The sequence below is a fragment of the Pimephales promelas genome, chromosome 2 (assembly GCF_988280905.1).
Source record: "Pimephales promelas chromosome 2, fPimPro1.hap1.1, whole genome shotgun sequence".
Lineage (NCBI taxonomy): Eukaryota > Metazoa > Chordata > Actinopteri > Cypriniformes > Leuciscidae > Pimephales > Pimephales promelas.
In genome coordinates this window covers 8,633,282-8,657,733 of record NC_142770.1, presented here as the reverse complement: position 1 = coordinate 8,657,733, position 24,452 = coordinate 8,633,282, and the positions used below count along the sequence as shown (strand labels likewise).

The 24,452-nt window shown below is 37.1% G+C and overlaps 1 protein-coding gene across 3 annotated transcripts in view; it reads left to right on the top strand.

Moving 5' to 3' along the window:
- Positions 1-6,077, top strand: part of cntnap5b (contactin associated protein family member 5b) — an 83,495-nt gene extending 77,418 nt beyond the window's left edge. For all 3 annotated transcript variants that reach the window (XM_089134480.1, XM_089134485.1, XM_089134488.1), the window contains 6 exons: positions 791-1,015; positions 1,391-1,524; positions 2,445-2,532; positions 2,742-2,945; positions 4,403-4,474; positions 5,001-6,077. In XM_089134480.1, coding sequence (XP_088990606.1) covers positions 791-1,015; positions 1,391-1,524; positions 2,445-2,532; positions 2,742-2,945; positions 4,403-4,474; positions 5,001-5,203 — 926 coding nt within the window. In that variant the 3' untranslated portion in view covers positions 5,204-6,077. The remainder of the gene's footprint in view (positions 1-790; positions 1,016-1,390; positions 1,525-2,444; positions 2,533-2,741; positions 2,946-4,402; positions 4,475-5,000) is intronic.
- Positions 6,078-24,452: the final 18,375 nt, after the last annotated feature.

The following is a 24,452-nucleotide window of genomic DNA, read 5'->3' as shown; positions in this document are numbered from 1 at the left end:
GCATTAAAAATGGCCAAATACTGCCCAATACATCGTTCTGCTGTTATTTTTGACTCACAATCTAGATGGTTTTGCTGTTCAAGGGAACAGTTTGTCATCAAAAACAGTTTGTTTTAACTGTGGTATCCTCCTCACTTCTCTACGGCATATCAAAGAGCGTTCCAAAAGGAGGACGTTTAAGAGCTCGGTAACCTTGAATTGTGAAGACGGCGCTGTGCCCATAGATTGCACCTGATCAAAGCTGAGCAGGATAAAACATGAGATATTCAGTGCAGTTCTGCTATTCTCTGTCTGTCTCGCTGTTTCGATATGGCTTGCGTCCATGACCGTGAACCGTAGTTGTTTGGATGAATTTCACTCAAAGGGCCATAACCTGGCCAATCCCAGCGGATCCTCCCTGCCCATCACGCTCAATGCTAAACCTCTGCGCTGTCAATACAGCCTTTATCACATTTGATCCTCCGATATGTCAGACAGCCGAGCCATTCAGCCTTCTGTGAATGAGACTTTCTTGGGTTTATTGGACTCTAGAGAGATGGTGTTTCTATTCTGATAATATTATGAGTAAATGAACACCATGAGATGCCCAGGGGTCGGTTGCAGTCCAAGCATAATTTTGCATACATTTAGAGTTAAATGGTTCATTTCCTCTGTATTGTCCATTCAGCATTGTGTCCTTGGTGTTCGACAGCGCGTTAATATGCTGATAGGGAAACAAAAACATGGCCAATCACCGTCTAGGATCTGGCCACAAACGTTTTTCACGCTTTTGTGTTTTCTCTCTTTCCAGAAGTTTCCGTGTCCTTTGAAAGCGGGTCTTCGGTGACCTACACCTTCCAGGAACCGTTTTCCGTGATGCGCAACCACAGCCGTCAGTCCTCGGCCATCTTCGCCCAAAGCAGCAATTCACGAGAGAGCATCGCTTTCAGTTTCCTCACGACTCAAACCCCCGCCATGCTTCTGACAGTCAACACCTATCATCAACAGTACATGGCCATTATTTTGGCTCACAATGGTACTAACATAATATTGTCTGTTACTATAGTGTAATGTTCACTACGTGATATAGATGGGAATTTATATAACTTAAATGTATAACCTAAATTTTGTCCTGTCACGGCTGTTACAATCACAGTGTTGTATCAGCCAATCAAAGCTCTTTTTTGATTACTTTCAAACTGTCGGTAGATGATTATTACAATGATGGTGATGATTGGAGGGGAGCATCTTTTTCTGTGTTTCTCATATTTCAAAACACCGGTCAAGCTAGCAATTACCCTCATCAGTGGGGAAGGAAATGAGCCATTCAAAGTGTGTTGTGCTGACTTGATTCTGTCTCACTTTTGTCTAAAATTGCCTGCCTTTCTCGCGTCTCATTGGCACCCCACAGGGAGTTTGCAGATTTGGTATCGGTTGAACAGAGAGAAAGATCCTGACATCTTTACGCCAACGTCTTTTAATTTGGCTAACGGAGAGCTCCACAGAGTCCAGATCCATAGAGAGGGAAGGGACATGTACGTCCAGGTGGGTGATGCCAATATATTTTAAACAACAAAATACATTTCGTAAGAAATTGTGGAATGTTTTGTGGAACCTACTAACTTGTATAATGAATATTTGCAGTTATGTCAACAATATAGTATCAATTCATTCATGAAAACTGCAAAACCAAAACAAAACCAAGACATTGTAGATAAAAATGGTTTTAGGAATTTTTTTTTTCACACAAATTCAATTGAAAAGTAGGGCCTATGCATCGCAGACATGGAATTTACGCAAGTATGGTTTTTACCAACAAAATGCACAAGTTCAATTAAAGATGCAACAATTTACTAAAGAGTTTTCTGAACAATTTACACAAAAATGTAATTAAAGATATAGGTTGCAGTTCAATTCAATATTTACAACAATTTCGTGCAATTCGTGTTTTGCAACTCGCAATGTATTTTTTTTGTATACCAACATTTTTATATCTTGGTCACATTTATTGTTAAATTGGTTTAATGAACAATTTGCATGGTGCAAAAATGTACATAAAAATGTAAATTTACGCTTGAATAGTTTTACAAAATAAATAACACAAGTTTGATTTTTCATAAGAATGGCTTTACACAGTTTACAATGGCATTGTGTTCTACTCATTTTTCAAGATTATGTACCGATATTTGTAGCATCATCAATCGCATTCCCCTCAATTGATTTAGACCAGATTTGTTTTTAGTCTGAGTTGGTTGACGATACATTGAAGTTTTGTATCCACCCTGTTTTCACAGTATTTATGAGCAGTGCGTTATCAGTATTCTTCACACAGTGTTGCAGATTAACACACAACAGCTTTTCTCTCACACCAATAAAATATCAAAGCATTTGTGGAATCTTATGAATGTCACGCAACATTTCTCTCTCTTTCTCTGGTTTTCTCTCTGTATCCTTCTCCTTCTTAGATTGATAAAGATACCAATCTGAAATACAGCCTGTCCACGGACAAAGAGTTGATCACGATAAGGTCTTTGACATTGGGGAAAGTCACAGGTAGGCGGTTTAATTAAACTCCAAGATTAAAGCTGTGGGTGTGGGGCCGCTGCTTAACTGACTAATTCGCCCACATCAAGCCAACTTGAGATAGTTTGATGGGCAAAAATCTTTGGCTTAGCACTATTTTTGTTAGTTATTGGGACAAAAATCAAAGAACCTCCAGTCCACCAATCGCAATTAAGGTACTGTCTTATTATCATTCTCAGGTCGAGCTGGTGTAGACGAGGAGGTTCTCCAGGCAGGATCGAAAGGTTTCATTGGTTGTCTGTCCTCAGTTCAGTTCAACCATTTGGCTCCTCTCAAGGCGGCCATATTGAATCGAGCCAGCTCGTTGGTTAGCGTTCTTGGTAACCTGGTAGAGTCTAATTGCGGAGAGCTGGCGGATAAGTCTTCATCCAGATCTCTGTCAGGTTGGTAAAGCTACCATTAGTATCTTACGTTTTCGACAATTGAATGCGATCAGGGTACGGAAAACAAATTGTAAGAATAATAAAGTAACATCTTTATTTACAATAATCGTGGTACCAGATCGAATGTAAACAGTTGAATAGGACATTCCAGAATCACACACAATTTAAGTGAAATTGATCATCAAATAAAGATCCATTGCTGTAATCCTCATACTAGAGTCCAGTATATTTTAAGGAGATTTTATTTAATTGATGCATAGTTATGTTCTCTTAGATTGTTATATTACTCAGCAAACACTTCCGGATACATTTTTAACAGTCAACCCTGAAACCATTTTAGAATGTTTATCCAAAGCAAACTTTAAAAACCTTATTTAGGTATGGAAGCTTGTTTTCCGCTACTGACTACTTTTTATTTACGAATTCTGACTTTTTTTCTTGCAAATGTGAGCTGAGATAGCATGGCGTTTAATTGCGACTTATATCTTGCAATTCTGAGATGATCAGAATTGCGAGATATAAAGTCGCAATTGCAAGTTATAGTCATAATAGTGGGATATAAACTTGCAAATTGTAAGAAAATGTCCGAATTGAAAGCTGACTTTTTTGAGAAATAAGATCTCGCAATTGTTTGTTATACATTCAGAATTGTGAGATATAGGCTCTGTTTACACGAGAACGCTCGCGGGTGAAAACGTAAAATATTTTATCGGATGTGCCCTTCGTTTACACGTGGACGGCGTTTTTGGGGCTTAAAACTCAAAAAAGTGAAACCACCCTCCAGAGTGGAAATCTTAAAAACGCTCCACCGTCACGTTCCCGTATAAACGGTAAAAACACAAAAGTCTGCTTGTCAGTGAAGGTTGTACGAAGGGGCGCAGACTTGGTGTTGTTGTGTGGCAGTGCTCCACATTGCCACCTTGCCGCCTGGAGTGCATACTACATTGAATTTTACACAATTTTGCGTCACTATATGCATGCGGATTTCCCGCTCGTCAAAACGCTCGTCTAAACGCAGAATAAAAAGTGATAACGCATCGCCACTTTTGCGTTTTCTCTTCAGACTCATTTCCGTGTAAACTCGCCATAAACTCGCAATTGCGAGTTATAAAGTTGTAACTGCGGGATATTATCTCGCAATTGTTAGTTATAGAGTCAAAATTGTGAGATATAAACTCGCAATTGAAAGAAAATGTCATAATTGCGAGATACTGTATAAACTCGCAGTTGTGGGGGAAAAAAAGTCGCAATTATCTTTTTTTTTATCAATGACCGATACAAGCTTCCATATAATGGCTCTATTATTATATTTCAACTTGTTACTCGCCATGAAAATAGCCAAGGAAGCTGGCATGACGTTAAAACACAACCAGTCAAACCAACAAACCAGCCAACATTGTCAGGTTGGTATAAAGTCAACGTTCGAATTGAAGGTACAATTTTCCTTTTATTCACAGAGCACGCAGATACAGGAAGTAGAGGGAAGAAACTTCCAAACGCTAACCAAAATGATTCTGCGGTAATTGGAGGTATGTGCTACGTACTTTCCCGCTTCATTTAAAAAAAAGGAAATTTGCTATGAAACCTTCACAGAATTATATCATGTCAACTTTCGGTGGTGAATCTTGGAGGTGCAAAAGTTGACACAGAAGGTGTAGTCACATTATGAACATTTTGCATGGAAAAAAGGATCAAGATCCAAGGGGTAGAGATGGGTAGGATTAGCGTTGGGTTTAGGGAATAAGGGTGGGTTTAGCGATCAGGGGGCGGAGTTGGGTATGTTTATATGTTTAGGTGTATGTAATGTGGGAGGAGTTGGATCTGCATCCGACTCCTCCCCGTGGATTTCATGTTCTGCTGTGAGAACCATCTCAAAAAAGGTCCATTGTCCAAAGCGCAGAACTTGAACACAAGCAAAATGACGCTAAACCCTGAATCATGCACTCCTTTTGTAATGACTGGATTTTGCCCATGGTATTGCGGACTATCGGAAAAAAGTTAACTGACTGCGATTGCATCGGCGCAAGCGCCACTTACTTGTTCTGTCTCTCGTAGGTTTGATAGCAGCAGTAGTGCTCATTACCCTCTGCGCGGTGGGCGTGATGACCCGTTTCCTGTACCGCCATCGACACGAACGTACCCGACAGCTGGCCACCGTCAAGGAGAAAGATCACCAGCCCAGGCCAGAACTCCGATACCGAGCCGAGTTGGACCTACACAGTGCCATGAGAGACAGCAGGAAAGAGTACTTCATCTGACCCGTGGCTTACGAAACTCATGAACCCCCGCCGAGTCGCTGTGACCGTGTGTTGTGCGCCAACTCAGTGGACAGGGAATGGGAACAGCTGAGCCTCGTGGACACAGCCAGTGCCCTTCACCCTCCCAACCACTGTCCTTTAGCATCCAGGATTCAGGGAACAGAAAGTTCATAACATTGATATGTTGAGTTACAGTGGTGCGCAAGCAGCGTGGCGGATTCTAACAGACCGGTGGTTCTTTGCTGCAGTTTTAGACAAAATGTTCAGAAGAGTTAGAAGATCAGGTGGCTTCAAAGCTCTGAAGCCGTTCCCAAACATGGCCTTCAGCCCTTCGCAGAGAATGGAGAATCAAACGTTTGAAGCGACTCTTGCTTTCAGGGCTAATTATTTAACCAGACAACAAAGAGATTACAGAATCGTTTGTGTGCGCACACATGCGAATCACTCTGGCAGAAAAACAAACACTCGACGGTCTCCATTCTGTGGACCGTGACCAATCAAACGGCTCTGGTGCTGTACTAATCCGGCACGAATGGTCTTGTTCAGCCACGGGCGAGCACATTGTAGTGATGCAAATAAAGTGGGTGATGTTACCAGTGGGGCTCTTTCACTTCCTCCTTCCTTTGCTCCGTTTCTACATTCACTCTTGTTTCCTTTCCTAAGGACTAATTGAAATGGCATTCACGATGCGTTTAACCTAACAGTCATGTGACGAATCTCTGTGTGAAAGAGCAGGAAATAATGACTTGTTTGTATCCATGCTTGTAAAAGTGGCTATTACGGGTGGTTGGAGGGGCTGATGCCATCTAAAAAGAAGGCGCAGCAAGTTATTATTTTTTGTATTTGGAGTAATTTGAACCAATGATTCATTCGAGATTTAAAAAAAAAAAAAAACAGGAACCATTTCATTATGGTTAGGTGGTATATCTCAGAGTGAAATTGAATATTTAGAAAGAAATAAAGTAGAGTGGGAGGTTTTGTTTTCTTCAGCAAGTTTTGATTGGATTGTGAAAATAGGCTGAATAATTTCCCTGCCACACACTTAGTTACATCAGCAGAAAAGTTAAAGGGATAGTTCACCCAAAAATGAAAATTATGTCAGTATTTATTTACTCACCCTCATGTTGTTCCAACCCCGTAAGACGTTTGTTCACCTTCGGAACATGAATTAAGATACTTTTGATGAAATCTGAGAGCTGGATCACTCCTCCATACTAGTCCATAGGCTTCTTGAGTGATTGAAACTTGCCGACCCAGAAAAGTTAGTGAAGACATTGTTAAAATAGTCCAAGTGACTGCAGTGGCTCAACCTTAAGTTTATCAAGCGACGAGAACACTTTTTTCACGACTTTATTTCAACTATTCACTTCCTTCTCTTTGAGCGTCTAGTCAGTTAAACTAGTGTAATTGCGTAAAGCTACGTCACACGTAGGCTCACTATTGGCCGATGCTGGTCATGTGTGATGCGTGTGACGTACAACAACAGATAGGCCTAATACGCTGTTAAACTAGTAACCTGACTCGAGGCCCAGAATGAAGGAAATGAATAGTTGAAATAAAGTCGTTATTTTTGTTGTTTTTTTGCGCACAAAAGTGTTCTCGTCGTTTGATAAACTGTTTTAACGATGTCTTTAATAACTTTTGGAGTCCGGCAAGTTTCAATCCCTCAAGAAGCCTATGGACTAGTATGGAGGAGTGATCCAGCTCTCAGATTTCACCAAAAATATCTTAATTCGTGTTTCCCAAGTAAATACTGACAGAATTTTCAATTTTTGGGTGATCTATCCCTTTAAAAACATTGATATGTGCACAATAAAACTTTAAAAATAAAAAATAGGCCTACATAGTGTTACTTTCCATTTAGACTAGTCCTTAAAGACCCCTTGAAAAGATTTGACCTCTTTTTCTTTTCTGTACTGACTTATTTCCTGTTGAAACAGGAAATTGAGGCACGATGTATCAAAGGACTTGTCCTTTATCCAGCAAACTAAAGGCTTCCGGCTATTTCATGACTGAATCGTGATTATCAAATGATTTTTCTTATCAATTGTAGTCGGTACAGTATATGGAGGTGGGATATTCTCAGTCTTGATTTTATTAGACTCAAATCTGTGTAGTCCAAGATCAGTCTTGGTCTGTTTTGATAGTAGATGAAGACCGTAAATGTGAAATAAGTAGAGGTGCTAAGCATTTATTTAGTACATTTTTAAAGGTGCGCTAGCATATAAACAGACTCAGAGCTAATGGACATGATCTTACAAGCCAAAGAACTCCAATTTTGATTTCATGGGGTCTTTAAGGAAAGTTATAGGGTCAATTTAGATTTTATGTTGTCTTTATAGTTTGACTCATTCGTACGGCGCATCTGTTTCTGGTGTTATCACTCTATCACAAGCTCTTGCAGGTTCTCTTGTTGGAAGTGCATGTCTGATGCTCTCTATAAGGATGTTCCAGGCCCTAAAACGACCCCTAAAATCTGAGGTCAGTGATTGGTTGGAAGATATGTTGTTCCAGAACCCCCAAAAAAAGGTATTGAAATGATGTTCTACTTGTGTAAATCATGTTAATTGGGTCTCAGCAACATGTTTGCATTGTAAACTCTCCCAAGCCTGAAGAGCTTGAAATAAGGCCTCAATATCCCAAACAACCGAGAAGGTACATTTTCTTTCACGTTTACCTGTGTAAATTCTCATATGCTGTTAAAATGTGATCACAATGTCTTTTCTAGGAACAAAATGTTCCCTGAGAATCCACTGAAGAGAAGTTTCCGCACTGCATCACACCAGGCCACAATAAACTCTTAGACTGGGAATATGAAAATTCATCCTGTTCTGGTGGGACCTGATTCTATTGCATTATATTCCAGAGGAACCGAGTAATGGAGTCAAAATATCATTCACATCCTTTTTAAGGTTGCCAGGTCTTTCCCGTATGAGCCTCAAATATGTCTTAGATCACATTACGATTTCTTCTTCGCCGCTCTGAGATATAATCTAAATATAATTGGTTCCCGGACTCAACATGATAAAAAAAAAATGTGCTGAACAGGATAGCATAGGAAAGGGTCAAGATGTGCAGATCCCTCTGATAATACCCACAATGCAGCAGATCGGAGCTTCGAGGCGGTATCTAATCATCACCCCACCCAACCCCCTCATTTGTCATTTTCAGTGGCGTCAGGACAAAGAATCAGTAATGCTAGATATTTATCTAGTCGTGATCTATGTAAATGTCACTCCCGCGATGGGACAGAGATGATGGATCCTGTCTCAAACAGCCCTGGGCTCAAATCTCAGTGCGATTTACAGCTAAATCCATCTCGGCGTGGATAAACACCAGCCGGAATGTCGAACCACGATTGGCTCGTTCCTGTCATTAGATTTCAGTGCGAGGTAATGAATCCTCAATCTCAGATATTCATGCTTCCGAAACTGGCACGAAGCGGGAAATGTTAGGAGCTCGAAGGAAGTTTAAGATGTGATGTAGTTTTTTTTTAGATTAAGCTGCGCATCAGTAGAAGTACAAAAAGGAAAACTTTTTTCCAATGGTCGCAGTACATCCCGATGCGTAGCAAACATTAAAGCTGCAGGGCACTTTTGGGGGAAATAATTGTTATATTTTAATAGCTTGATTTGGCTTGAAATTGTATAATATATACATATATTAGGGCTGTTAAGCGATTAATCGCGATTAACATGCATGTATATTTAAGAAAAATATATATTATAAAATATTGATATATAATATAAATTATATATAAATCTATATGCAGTATGTACATGAAAATATTTCTTAAATATATACAAGCATGTGTGTATTTATAAAATAATTATATACATTTTGGATGTGATTAATCGCGATTAATCGTTTGACAGCCCTATATATATACAATGTACTTGGATATGTAAGTAATTTCAACTTAAATTACATCAAAATGACTAAAAAATGACTATAACGTGTATAAAAAAGTTGAAAACTGCTTAACTTATTTTGATGAGTTAAAGCAATGTAAAAACCCGTCATCATAAACTTACCGATTTTATATATATATATATATTATATATATATATATATATATTTTACAGTGAAATTTTATTTCAGGTGGTTGCCATTGAAATATTTCCAATTTTATTTTTTTTTAATCTAAAATGTATATTCGTTTCAGCCTTATTTCAATTATCGCAAACATTTTAACAGTTTTAGTTAAGAAAAAGCAACTCTTGAACATGAACATCACCTAAATAGGCTTGATTAAAATATTGAGTAAATGAAAATAAAATATAAAAATAATAATAATCTCTAGATAGAACATCTAACCCATTTACCAGCTTTTCATCAAATCATTTAGGACTATTGGGTGAATGTTGTCGCCTAGTCAATTTCCACGAGCCACTTTTGATAAGGTTTATCGACTCGATCCTTCTCCAATGACATCTGAAAAAGGTGTTTCCACAAGGTGTGACCTATTAGTAAATCTTAGCCTTTGTGAATTTCCACCGAATGCAGGAATATGAAGTAGTAGCTGTTTTTGAAGGACCCAGAGTATTGTGTTCGTAGCCGTGGCAGTTGTGTTATGCTGTTTTAGATGTTTGCTGAAATTCGCAGAAATCACCAAGCTGCTGTCACGTAATGCACACGGCTCTCTTCCTCCATAACAAGCCAGAACGTTCGGTACACCAGAAAGCACTAACAAATAACACCTTTCACAGAGGAAAAATCTTATGTTGTTATCCGAACAGTCTTGGTTGCATGACATTCTGCTGAATGTCAAGGGTCTGCTAGGATTCTAAGAAAAGAAAAAAAACTAAGTGCATTTAAATCTTTGGTGCACTTTATATTAGGTGTCTTCAACATTTAAAAGAATCATTTGAGACAATGCACTTATTGTGTACATGCATGTTTTAAATTACACCTGTAATTAATTTCTGCAATATTTTGTTGAACCTACTTTGTTGTTTCCAACGTGAACAGTATCCCACCTCAATAGCAGTAAATACATTATGAACGCAATAAGTACATTGTACTTATTTTCCTATGTAAGCACATAGTTGTTAAGGGCACCTAATACAAAGTGTGTTCAAATCTTTTATTAACATGACATGTTATGGACTATAATATACACTAATGGCGGACTTATTTTAGGCTTGTTTTATATGGTTAGAATTATACACGTGTATTGTAAATAAATGTATATTTAATAATAAAAAACAGAGACATTTTTGTAGCTTTATGTGGTACATTTCTGTGTCTTGCTTTCTTCTAACCATAATGCTTATTAGTAATGGTTACGTTAGAAAAGATCTTGACATGCATTGAGAATCTGTCTCGGCCTTGACAGGAACAAACAATGGGTTTTGTTCTTGTGGGTTTGTGTTCATTAAGCAAGTGTCAAGTGTTAGAAATGGCTGCTTTGGAACTGTATAAAGTTAAACATGGGGTTTATTTTGCACTGGGTGAGTTTCATTTTGTCCTAATGAAACTTTTATCCTTTTATCCTGATTTTTTTGTAGCTCAACAGGTGCTGGTCAACTCTGTATTGCTGTAAATGGGTTATTTTGTTTGCTTGCTTGTTTGTTGCTCTAAGGGTGAACGTACACTGTAAAAAGTCGTTCAGTGCTATTGTTCTTATAACTTAATTTTAAAAACTATATTTATTCAAATAAATTAACTTATTTTTCTTTCTTTGTTTTTTGAGTTTTCAAAAAGTAAAAAAGTGTGAATATTTTCGTAACCTAATATTTTCTATAATAAAATTAATTTAATTGGACTTCACAAAAAATTGATTTTACAAAACTCATTTTAAAAGTTTATATCAGACGTATCAGACGTGAAAAGACACGACCCGCCCACTACCTGCAGCAACAGAAGAACAAGCCCGGGCAAATTCTTCATTCTCGTCTGTTCCAGAAGTTTATTTGAACGAGGTTTTCTACGGAGCCGGATAATACTTCATGTACCTCATGTAAGTAACTCTTTGTATTGTTAAAATTGAGATTTTACCCTAATTAACGTCTTTCTGCTGCACAATCGCTCTGTCGAATAGCGCCAATTTCGAATGTGCTCTAACGTTAACGCTGCTACCTCAAACAGTTTGTTAACTTGAGCCACACAACTTACTGTATTAATCTACGTGTGTGTGCGCGCGTTGTATAAGTAATGTTATCTTTGAGTGATAGTTTAATGTTTCAGAGGTGTTTGTAACTTCTTCATAAACATTGAGTCCACTGCTAACGCTGTCGAAGTTACGACAGACACGTAGCCACAGCTACATTTTAGCTAAGTTAAGTGATTACTGATTATCGTCGGTTGGAGATGAATGTAAATGTGCCAGTGCAGCAGTTACTTTAACGAGTACACAATCTAACCAAAAACACATCGATGAGGGAGTACCCATTTGCAACTATGAGTGTGGGCACTGTTAGCTAATGTGGATTAGCACATATTAGCCTGAAATACACCCACACCGCCCGCGGTTAACACACCTCAACGGTGGTGCTCAAGGTGCAGGCCAATTTCTCCTCATCCAGCGTGCTTTACACGTGTTTGTATTAACAGGAAAACTTTGTATTTGACTGTGGCACATTCACACATCTCACACCAACACACTTTGCAGTCATTCCAGTTGTTCCACTAATATTTTGGCAAGAGAGGTTAACTTACCAGTATTTTAGGCTATCTAACCATCACAATTAGTCAAAAGCTGTTTTATCATGGTAAAGCATAGTTAAGGCAATTCGGCATAGATCCTCTTTCACAAAATTGTATTTTATGCATTTGTATTTTACTCATAACCCAAATTTCATATTCATATTGCTCTGTAATTATTTGGTACAGATGTCTAACTTGATATATTTATATCAATTTTATGGATGCATTTAAAAAATATTTAAGAGAGAACAGTAGTAGACATGATGTTTCAGATTATTTTCAAAAATTCTGTGATGAACTAAAGTTAACCATTCTTGTCTTGTCCAGCAGGATAATCTTCATTTGTATTTTAAGTGCATTTTTTAATGGATTTTATCAGGCTTGTATTAAAAAGTCTAGATGTAAACTAACTTTATTTATTTTTATTGACAGATGGGATGGCCCTGTAAATTGTGCAACACTGTGGTACCAGGAAAGAGGGCCATTTTAAAGCATTATAGACTGCATCTATGTCTGCATGATGCAACATGAGCATCTATGTCTGCCGTGAGCCAGATGCAGTAGGAATCATCATTGAGGGAATACCAGTCCTTACCAATCTTGGAAACCTGGCCAAAGCATGCTGCTTCCTGCTTGGGTTGACATATGCACTTAATCTTGAGTATCCATCCAAGCTTTCCAAAACATTTGAGGTGTTTCAAACGCTTTTTGTGGGACTTGACACACTACGCCCAAAACCAAGCCCCAAGTTCATGACCCTGAAAAACTGTCACTGCACTTGTGAACAGCTGTTTTCTTTGTCTGTTCAACATCATTGCAGATTGGACATAATGAGTGTTATGTCCAATATAACATTGGTCCAATATAACTGAATGGGACAATGGACATTCAGGGTGTTGTAATGGTTTATCCTTGTCATGTTTTATCTGCACAGGTCATACTTCCTAGTGTAAAAAAGTAATTATATTTTATACACACAAAAAAGACCTGCTGTTAAGCTGCTCTTTAAAAACTGGTCAGTAGGTGAGATCAATGAGATGTTTGACTAAAGATGTTTCAAAATATTCACACACGCTGTGAAGGTATTATGCCAAGTTGAGGTCAGATGGTCATGCTTGTGACCTGTAATGTTAGTGTTAAAATGTTTCAGTGTTGTGCTCACACAGTTCACTTCAAAATGAAAATTCTGTCATTTACTCACCCTCAAGTGGTTTTAAACCTGAATGAATTTCTTTTCTCTACAGGACACAAGGAAGATGTTTGAAGAATGTCAGTAACCAAACAGTTAACTGGACCCATTGACTTTCATATTAGAAAAAAATAAACATATTAGAAAAAAATAAAAAGACTACGGAAGTCAATGGGGTCCATTGACTTAACTGTTTGGTTACTGACATTCTTCAAACATCTTCCTTGTGTTCAGTAGAAGAAAGAAATTCATACAGCTTTAAAACAACTTGAGGGTGAGTAAATGAAGAGTTCAGATGCAAAAGCCTCTAAGTGCCATTTGAAATTTTCTTCTAGAATGATCATTTTTATCAAGCTTGTATATTTAAGTTCAGTGATTTCACTTAAATGGGAATGATAATTACCTATTAATTGTTATTTAAGTGAAATTACTGAACTTAAATATACAAGTTTGATAAAAATCATCATTAAAGAAGAAAATTTCAAATGGCATTTAGAGGCTTTTGCATCTGAACTCTTCAAATGATAACAGAATTTTCATTTTGAAGTGAACTATCCTTTTGAAGTGTTTTACTAACCTACTATTTACAAGCAGCTTGAAGCTGAGGTCATGTTTTGTTTAATACATGAATACAGAAGTTCTTGATTGGTTATACTATCCAGCTCATTCCCACTATTTGGATATGGCATGTGAATTGTTAGAAAAATAGCAAGTGCCTGTTAACTTGATATTAAAATGTTTTAATATTATGTATGTACACACAGTAAATACTGTGAAGGTGTTCTTCTAACCTGCACTTTATAAGTTGAGGTCATGCTTTTTTTTAATGCATGAATAGATGTTATTGATTAACACCATCCTGCTCATTTTGAATTGTTACTTAATTTTTAAAATTTTATAACATTATGTACACAGAACTGTACTGTGAAGGTGTTCCACTAACCTGCACTTTATTTGCTGAGGGCATGTTTTCTTGAATGCATTAATACCAATGTTTACTGTCCAGCTCATTGCTACTGTTTTGGATATGGAAATGATTTAATAAATGTTGGAAATTGACACAGAAGCATCTATTTATTTGAAGCTATTTACACTTTCAAAGCAAAGAAAGGGCAAGTTGATCAAAATTAATAAATCAGAACATTATCTACTTATTTTTTTCACTTAAAAGTTACCTATTTTAATTAAGTCTAATGTGTATAAAATGACATTTTCTACATTGATGGTACTCAATTTATTGGCTTTTTCTGAAAATGCTACTTGATATTTTTGCATACATTGAAATTCACATTATTAAGTTGAATTTACTCAAAATATCAGTTAGTTCACTAAACTTGAAAAAAATAGTTGGAAAATGTTGTCTTAATTTTATTGAGTTAGATCCAAGTAACAGTTTTAACAGTGTACTGTAAGTCATAGAGGTTTTGAACGAAATTAGAGAAAATAGTACAATATTTTTTTTTTGTGAATTATTTCTAAAGCAACTTATCTTTTCTTGCCTTGGTAAATGTGAAATGATGTGAAGTGACAAAAATCACAGCCAATCAGAACATATTTGATGTTTAAAGCGATACTCCACTTTTTTTGGAAATAGGCTCATTTTACAACTCCCCCAGAGTTAAACAGTTGAGTTTTACCGTTTTCGAATGTATTCAGACGATTTTCTGATATTTAGAAAAACATCAATAACCAGACAGTTTCTGGTCTCATTGACTTCCATTGTATATTTTTTTCTTACTATGGAAGTCAATGAGACCAGAAACTGTCTGGTTACTGATGTTCTTCTAAATATCAGAAAATCGACTGAATGTATTCGAAAACGGTAAAACTCAACTGTTTAACTCTGGGGGATTGGTAAAATGAGTCAATTTCCCAAAAAAAAAAGTGGAGTATCCCTTTAAATAAGAGCTATATGGTCTTTTGGACCAATGAGATTTCACCGTGGGAGGGGCTAAAGACATGACAAGGCATAAGTAGAAATTAAAAGCCTGTTCACACCAATGACAAAAACCATAAATATAACGATAAAAAACGATAAAATTTTCTGGCTAAACGTTTCATTAAAAAATACAATTTTTTGCCTTGTCCAAATCATTCACGATGTGTCAAGTTTTGAGTATAATGTTTTTAAATTGTCGTCACTGAAAACAAATGTAGCCATCATTAAAGCTCAGGGAAGAAGGCAGAAACCGTCGATTGTTCAACAAACTAATCGTAGAATAACCAACAAAACGAAAAGTAAAGCAGCAGCCCTCCTAGTCTTCACTCCTCCTGTTATCTTTCCCAAGGCTCTCGGCCCCGCCCTGCTTGCCACAGCGAAATATTTATAAACCGAATAAGAAACGAGTAAAAATACATTTTGACAAAATGTTTGACGACACAGAGTTGCGCAACTATACCTATGTCAAAAACGTGTAGTATAAGAAAATGATTTCCCGCCCGGTCACCACGTAATATTATACAAATGTAGTCCCTATTCTCCTGAAAAAAAAGTGCTGATCTAAAATCTACTACTATCCCATTGAATATGATCTCTTGGAGTTGAACCTGGGACGACAGTCGTATTCGAGTTTCTTCATAGCGATGCAACAAAGCATCAGACGCTGATGTTGAAAGAAAAAAATAAATAAATCAAGATCGGTTAAAAGCTTTTTGGAGGGGAATTCGGCATCGGATGCAGGCAGCACTTTCAGGACTGTATCGGGTATCCGAGTGTCAGGGAAAATAAAGTCCAGGTGAATGTAGCGAGGTAATTCTGAGTCCCTAATGCAGAAAGACAGACAGGAAGGGATACAGTGTCCAAAGCAACCATCTAACAAGTTGTAGGACAAAAGGTTGAGTGTATCAACTAACGGGGAGAAAAATCGAGGTCTCTTTTTATTTTCCTTTTCGCCCTGTTGTGCAGGAAGATAAGGCGGGATTCATGTCACCATTTCGACTTCCAGTTTCTTTCCCACTGGCAAAATTAATATTTTAATAGTTTTGCTCTTTCTCTCTGTTTTTGTATCTATCAGCAGCACGGCTCTTTTAGTGGGAGTATGGCTGTTGAAGTGGGAACTGTACTTTGATAATCCAAGTCTGTAATGAGTCGAGTAGGCGGGAACATATAGACTCCCACAGTTTGCTTGTTTGCAGGTGGTCTCCAGTGCCAGGGTTCAATTGCTTGGTTCAAACCAGAATTCGATTCCACCCCCTCAGCTTCTAGACTAACCATGGTTCGTTTCCATCATCAGCATGATTAGTGTAGTTAGGAAGAGACTCGGGAACAGGAAGTACTTGTATTCAGTTGTAGAAAGAAAAAAAAGTCAGATAGTGAGTCTAGATGACAGGCAGATTGAGGGGAAGGGTTGAAAATAAGAGGCCTCGGTGATGTCATCAGAAAAAAAAATCTCGTTTTAGGGGTGGAGCAAATTCTATTTTGATTATAGGGGTCGATTGATTGGCATTTGCGAATTTATTTGCAATTTAAAGCACAATCTTGCTCTTATTGTTTGAACTGAACTAATTCATTTGTTTGCTTTTAGACTTGTCCATAATTAGCCGACAAAAGAGATTCGGTTAATTCAGATTTGAATGCTTCTGAATTTATTTTTTCGTGACTCTCGTTCAACGTAATTATATTGATTACTCAATAAGGCTAAATAACATTGATTAAATAGTAGGGTCACTTTTAGGATTCTCTGTTGAAAACATGGCGCTAAGCTCTTTATTATGTAAAATGGATTTTTATTTCGATCAAATATCTTACCTGAAAGCATATAATCTTTTATCCTCCAAAAACATCAACAATTTGTCTCCCAATTATGTAGTTTACGCAGAAGCACAAAAGAGCTCAACACATTTTCTGGAACGAGTTTATTTTGTTGCTAATGCAATGATGCTAATAGCATCTCTAACCACTACAGCTAGAAAAAAAGTTTTCTGTTTATACAAAAATGGCTTTTGGGTCAGTTTACTTATCATAATGTTACTGAAATGAATCAAAAATAGTGATGTTTGTAGCAAAGTGGGTAATGGGGTAGCTAAGTGATTGTTGGGTTATTAGCATTTGCATGTATGCTAATGTGTAACTGTTCGGAATGTTCATATGTAAAACTAGCAGTAATTTAATCTAGCTTTCTAAGCATGTTTTGTTTGTTATTTTCAAGCTTCAATCCATAATCAGGTAACATCATGTCCTAGCCTAGCGCATTAAAGCAACAAAACAGGCTGTTAGCTTGTTTTTTAGTCATCATGTGACTCAAATACTTTAATTTGCACTACATTTTGCTATTTGTACCCCTTTTCCAAATCATCCACAGCCAACACAATGTCATGATGTTAGCAACATAAAATGTTCTAATTTTTTAATGCAATTCTGGTGTAAAAACAAGTCAGTCTGGCTAGGAAACAACGTAAACGTATTAGCATATGCTAGCATAGCTACAGTCAGTGCTAGCATGGTCACATACCAATAAACCATGTGCAACTAGCCACAGTTCTAATCATAAAAAAGTCATGATAATCCATATTTGTCATATTGAATTGAATTGAATAGGCCTTACGAATTGCATTGAGCGCTTGCTAAAATTAAAAAGTAGTGACTCCTGGTATGTAATAGAGTTTGAAAAATGGATGGGGATAAAAAATAGCAGACTGAAACACTCAACGCCCATCTGAGAGGGCGGAGGTGAAGTGTTACGAAGCATCAAACTCCCACTCGCCGCATATAGATGGGATTTAACCAGAGCAGAAGTGATGGCAGCCGTTGTGGCCACATATCAGCTTTTAATTTAAAAGCTGGGCCTTCAACCAGTAATTTCATTAAAATGAGTCCAAGAGCAGAGTGGAGCTCAGCCGTAACTATCTCGCATCATCATTCAAACCTGCAGAAACACTCTCTCCTCCTGATGTACGACCCCTCTCGTCAGATCGATCATCTCTCTGGTTTTCTGTCTCCTGCCTAAAACCTCTGCCTCTCAGCTCAGATCAAAATCCAACTAATGGCTTCACACCGCCATCATTTATAAATGCACACCTCTGGCATTCTTTCCCGTTCCTTTTTTTTTTCTTACTTTTTATGTTCCCTTCAATGTTTTAAGGTGAAGGGCATATCATTCATGAATCAAAGTGTCACCTGTCTGACAGGCGTAGATCAGCAAGGCTTAATTTAGTGCTAAATTGCGCAAGTGCTCAAAGTTAAGTGAGTAAATGTTGACAAGACTGAAGCATACGACATCAGAAGGTGTGATGGATGTAGAGGATTATGGATAAATGTATGATGTTCGTATCTAAATGCATTTGTCTAAAGGAATAGTTTAACCAAAATGAAAATGGTTATCATTCCATCATTCTCCAGATGGAGTCAAGGTTTCATAGGTGTTGGAATTAAATCATAAAAATATTTGAAAATATTTTTTTTAACTATTTTAGTGTTTTTTTTATTTGGTGTATTTAAAATAAACCACTATTGTACAGTGGTAATGATATATTGGTAACTAATTTACAGTGTTATTAATTTATTTGGAATATACAACTATTTATGATGTTTATGGTGAGACTTTTTCCAACTTCTCAGGTTTTTGAGAAAATATAATAATCGCAAAATTTGTCTCCTCTAGAGATTCAGAACAAATTTTAATAGTGTTTTAAAATATGCTCAGATTTTCCAGGAGACCAAAAAGAAAAACATCCCAATAATCTCAAATTTTTCACCTCTAGACAAGGGCTTAAGAAGAAATCTCAATAGTGTCTCAAAATACACTCAGATTTGCCAAGAGAACAAAGGCCCCAATAATCTCAAATTTGTCTTCAGAGCTTTAGAGGAAATCTCAACAATATCTCAAAATACGGTCAGATTTGCCAGGAGATGAAAAACAAAAAGGCCCAATAATCTCAAATTTGTCTCCTCTAGACAAGAGCTTCAGAAGAAATCTCAATAGTGTCTCAAAATACACTCAGATTTGCCATGAGACCAAAAAAGGCCCTGTAATCTCACATTTGTCTCCTAAGGGCTTCAGAAGAAATCTCAATAGTGTCTCAAAATACGCTCAGATTTGCCACGAGAACAAAAAGGCCCAATAATCTCAAATTTTTCTTCTCTAGAGCTTCAGAAGAAATCTCAGTAGTGTCTCAAAACGCACTCAGATTTGCCAAGAGACCAAAAAACAAAAAGGCCCAATAATCTCACATTTGTCTTCTCTAGAGCTTCAGAAGAAATCTCAATAGTGTCTCAAAATATGCTCAGATTTGCCATGCGACCAAAAACAAAGAGGCCCAATAATCTCAAATTTGTCTCCTCTAGAGCTTCAGAGAAATCTCAATAGTGTCTCAAAATACGCTCAGATTTGCCATGAGACCAAAAACAAAAAGGCCCAATAATCTCACTTTTGTCTCCTCTCTACAAGGGCTTCAGAAGAAATCTCAATAGTGTCTCAAAATACGCTCAGATTTGCCAGGAGACCAAAAACAAAAAGGCCCAATAATCTCAAATTTGTCTCCTCTAGACAAGGGCTTCAGAAGAGATCTCAATAGTGTCTCAAAATACGCTCAGATTTGCCATGAGACCAAAAAAGGCCCAGTAATCTCACATTTGTCTCCTAAGGGCTTCAGAAGAAATCTTAATAGTGTCTCAAAATATGCTCAGATTTGCCATGAGAACAAAAAGGCCCAATAATCTCAAAATTTTCTTGTCTAGAGCTTCAGAAGAAATCTCAGTAGTGTCTCAAAATACGCTCAGATTTGCCACGAGAACAAAAAGGCCCAATAATCTCAAATTTGTCTCCTCTAGACAAGGGCTTCACAAGAAATGTCAATAGTGTCTCGAAATACACTCAGATTTTCCACGAGACCAAAAACAAAAAGGCCCAATAATCTCAAATTTGTATTCTCTAGACAAGGGCTTCAGAAGAAATCTCAATAGTGTCTCAAAATATGCTCAGAATTGCCAGGAGAACTAAGTCTATATGAAATATCAAATCGTATGACAAGCATTTTTCATTAAAGAGTTGCCATCCATATTCATTGTATTCCTATTCTTGCTCTATCTACAGTTGTCTCAATTCTTTCTCCTAATGATCTTTAGGAGCAATATATGAGACAAAACTGTTAACCAAATGTTAACCATGTATTAGAGTAACTTTAGCAAACTTTTGTGCCAAAGACACACACACACACACACACACACACACACACACACAAAGAGAGTTTATCATGGAGCCGTTCTTCAACAAGGGTGTTTTGATGGTCTTTTACCCTTTAAAACACATTCTGTATAGGCTGTGCGCCTCGACATATGCTGACTCGTTCAAACTGAGAGACGTTTCAGCAGAGCAGGTGGAAGAGAGGTAGAACATAACACAATGTGTCATTGAAAAAAGAGACAAACATCTGTCACAGTGCTATCTCAGCTCTAAAACGCCTCTCCGTCTCTGCCTCACACACACATAATACAGAGCACCGATAGGGCACACTAAACTACTTTATAAACACACCCGAAAACAAACCTGTCAGGTTGCTCCCAGAACGATATACATTTAAAGCGAGAAGTACAAAAAGAGAAGAGGGAGGAAAAGGTAAAATCTTTGAGAAACGTACATTTTGTGGTGGTGATGCAGTGTGTCATTTTCTTCTGAAAGCAATTCGTTCTGACGTTCATAAGCAAATGAATTCAACTAATGGTGAAAATGAATTATAAAGTAGATTGTAGACAAAGTAGACATTTCTATATCTAGGATGTTCATATTACCACCGAGTCTCTATGTTTTGGCCTCCAGATGTGACTCGAGCCCACATGGAAGCCCGTTTCTGCCTCAGAGTTAAAAAGTCCCAATTTTTTGTAATTGGGATTTTTATATCTCACAATAATGACTTAATATAATTGAGACTTTATAGCTCACAATATGACTTTATATCTCACAGATGGAGATTTATACCACATTAGATGATTTCATTTCTTGTAATATATCTTTATATCTCTCAATTGTGAGTTTATTTCTCCCAATATGACTTTATATCTCACATATCTCAATTATGACTTTATTTCTAAAATGACTTTATATCTCACAAGTCACAATTGTGCCTTTTCATCTGACATTTATGACTTTATATCTCACCATTGTGACTTTATTTCTCCAAATGACTTTACATCTCAAAATGCGACTTTATATTTCACAATGACATTTATAATTCTCAGTATTGACTTTATATCTCACAACAATTATGGCTTTTTATCTGACATTTGACTTTATATCTTGTGACATGACTTTATATCTCAATATTGCAACTTCATTTCTCCCACTATGACTTCACATATCTAAATATTGACTTTGTCTCAAAATATGACTCTATCACTGTATATGAAATGTCATATTGCTATATATTGCTATATATCTCATTATTGACTTATCTCATAATATGACTTAATATCTCACTATTGTGACTAGTTCTCCCAATATGTATCTCAAATTACGATATTATATATCACAATATGAACACATCTCATAACATGACTTTGCTTAGAGTTATGACTTATCTCATAACATGACGTCTAATAATATGACTTTTTATCTCATTATTGTGCTTTTTTTCTCTCCCAATATGACTTTATACCTCATATCTTCTGACAGTGTGGGAGAGATTTGTTAATCACTTTTTTTTTCTTCAACTAAAATCAGAGGGACATGATAGAATAACACTGAGATAGAAGCACCAAACCCTGATTGTAAGCTTAAACATGTAAACCTGTCCCTCAAATCTGATTGGTTGGATGCAGTAAATCATAGGCTACATAACAAGTCCCAACCAAACTGAACAATCACAACCGGCGTTGTACAAATGTGTCAAATGAGTCGCGAAAGAAAGATGTGAAAACAGCTCCTTCACAACGCAAAACTTCTATGTAGAAATTCTTGAAGTATTCCCTCAGCTCAACATGAATAAATTAGCACGTTTCAACGGAAGTGTCGAAAAGACCAGCTGCTCAATCCCATGGCTGAGCTCTTCAATGCCATTTCCCTCATCACTTCAGGAAAATTGAAATGTTGCAAAATTGACTAAAACCAGCTTGTTTCGTTCACTAAAAGACTGTTAGTGTGAATACTTTGAGAGAAACACTTTATAATATGAAAACAATGTTTATCATTCTAAGTTTCATTGTGTTAATGTGACATGTCGTAAAAAGTATGAGGACAGACCTCCTGTTGTTTCTGGATGAGTCGACAAATCAGCAGTGTTTGGTGTTGGATTTTGACTAGGTGTTTTCCGAAGTCTTCCCAACTCTGCCAGGCAGGTTGGCCAGAAACCCTGTGAAATTTCTGCATTTGGTTCTTTAAAACACGGAGAGATATATCCTTTAGGGTCGGTCTTCTCGCCGCCAGCCCCGCACAATCTCATTATGTATATATATATATTTATATATATATATATATATATATATATCCCTCTCTAACCTGCTATTTGCACTTATTTCCATGTGCCATATTGTGTGTGTCCCTGAGGACTTGTTTGGGTAGATATAACTGAAACTTAATATAGTTTTCCAAAACTGACTCATTTAGACGTCTAGTCTTGTGAACTTTTAATTCAGTTCAGTTAAAGGTGGCATATGTAATAATTGAGGTAACAATATACGAAAAATGAGCTACACGCATCAAAAGAATGAGAAAAAATAAGTGCAAAGATGTCATTAAAAAACTGACAAGTTATAGTGCTGCCGAGATATTAACCTGAATTAGCATGCTAAATTACTAGCCCCGGCCCGGCAGGTATCGTAATACCAGTTCCGGCCATGGGAGGCGGTATGCGGACGGGCAACGTTAGCACCAGCCAAACTGCAATAGACGAGTGAGTCGCGCTCGCGCCGGCCGGCTTGTGTGTACTTGAACCATGATTGGTCGACATTATGCATGAGGAATACATTTTGGTAAGTTGTAGCATACTGTATCTTTCAACAGTGTTCGTGTTCTTTTCCATTAGCTAGAGATGATCGGTTCACGTGCGCTAGGGATCTGTAGTGTAACATGTACAAGCGCCAAAACGGTATTTATTCTTTGAATTGCGTAATATAATTGACAGAATCTGAGAGCTTAACTAACCTGCTTGCTAAGTGTCAATTGCGTGTGTCTCACGGTGAATTCACGGCGCTAGCTTGATCAACATCAGCGAATGCTGTCTGTCAAATTAATTCACTAACAATAAAAGTGTAATATGAACAAAACGAATACCATAAACTTCAAATAATTGCCCAAGCTTTTATTTTCCCATACCGTCGAAATGCACCAGCTTGTTTTTGAGATCTATGAGGCGGTCTTCATCATTTAGTGTTGAGATTCATAGTGTTTAGTTTAGTTCACTCTAGTGTTTAGTTCATTGAGTCTCTGATCTCTAAAAATCTCCAAATGTTCCACGTGAAACTGCGGTCTTCCAACCTTTTACTATCATGTCAAATGATTTGAGTAACATGCGCGATGGTAGGAGCACAAGTCATTTTTTGGAGGTATACTGCCCCCATCTGTTATGGAATATGGAGTAGGATTTGATTTATGATGTTATATGGCACCTTTAAGGATAGAAAAGAAAACAATAATGCTAATAGGCCTACTTAACTTTTCTAAAGTCAGACTCTTTGGGATTCACTAAGAACGAATTATGCAAAGAAATGATAAAAACACAATCTTCAAGGTGAGAACCACTGAGACCAAATCATTGATAAATTGCTAAGATAAGTTTTTTTTTTTAACTGATTCTTTGAAAAGGTCTAATTTGGACCTAAATCAGTCAATTCTAATATGAATGACATAAAGATTTGCCTTCGTGCAGCTCTGATAATGGAGAATAAAGTCAGCATAGATGCCAGGGGAGTTGAAAAGTATGAACTCAACTGAAAATAGATTAATTGAATATCCATTTAAGACGAAACATCTTTTATGAACAGCCGCATCATTTTGAAAGGTTCAGCAAATGAATGGAAGATTCGAAAGCTGATTTTTGTATTCTCGATAAGTAATCGGAAACACAATATGTGCAATATTTGTCCGCCAGCTAAACTGCTAGTGCCTTTGCCCAAATGGCATTACCCTCAGTGCAATAACAAATAATGAAAACAATATTTCCTGTGCCTCTTTGAGGCTCCTTATTTATTTGAAGATTATCTTTATATGAAACATAAACCCTTTTGTATGAATTTGATATTAAGAATTTGTACTTGGACCGAATGTGAGCGGCTTGTGACAAGCTGCACAATTGTGCTAATTTTGCCCTTAGGAAAAGGTTTTACGTTTCAGCGATTGTGTTTTGTGTATTTGTGCGGGAAACAGAGACCCTTTTGAGGAAGGATCGGTATTGATCGTGTACAGTCCGTCTACGGCAGAGGCATCTCTGATTGAGGCTCTTGAAGGGACATTTGCACTATATTACGTTCGATTTCTCTGGAGT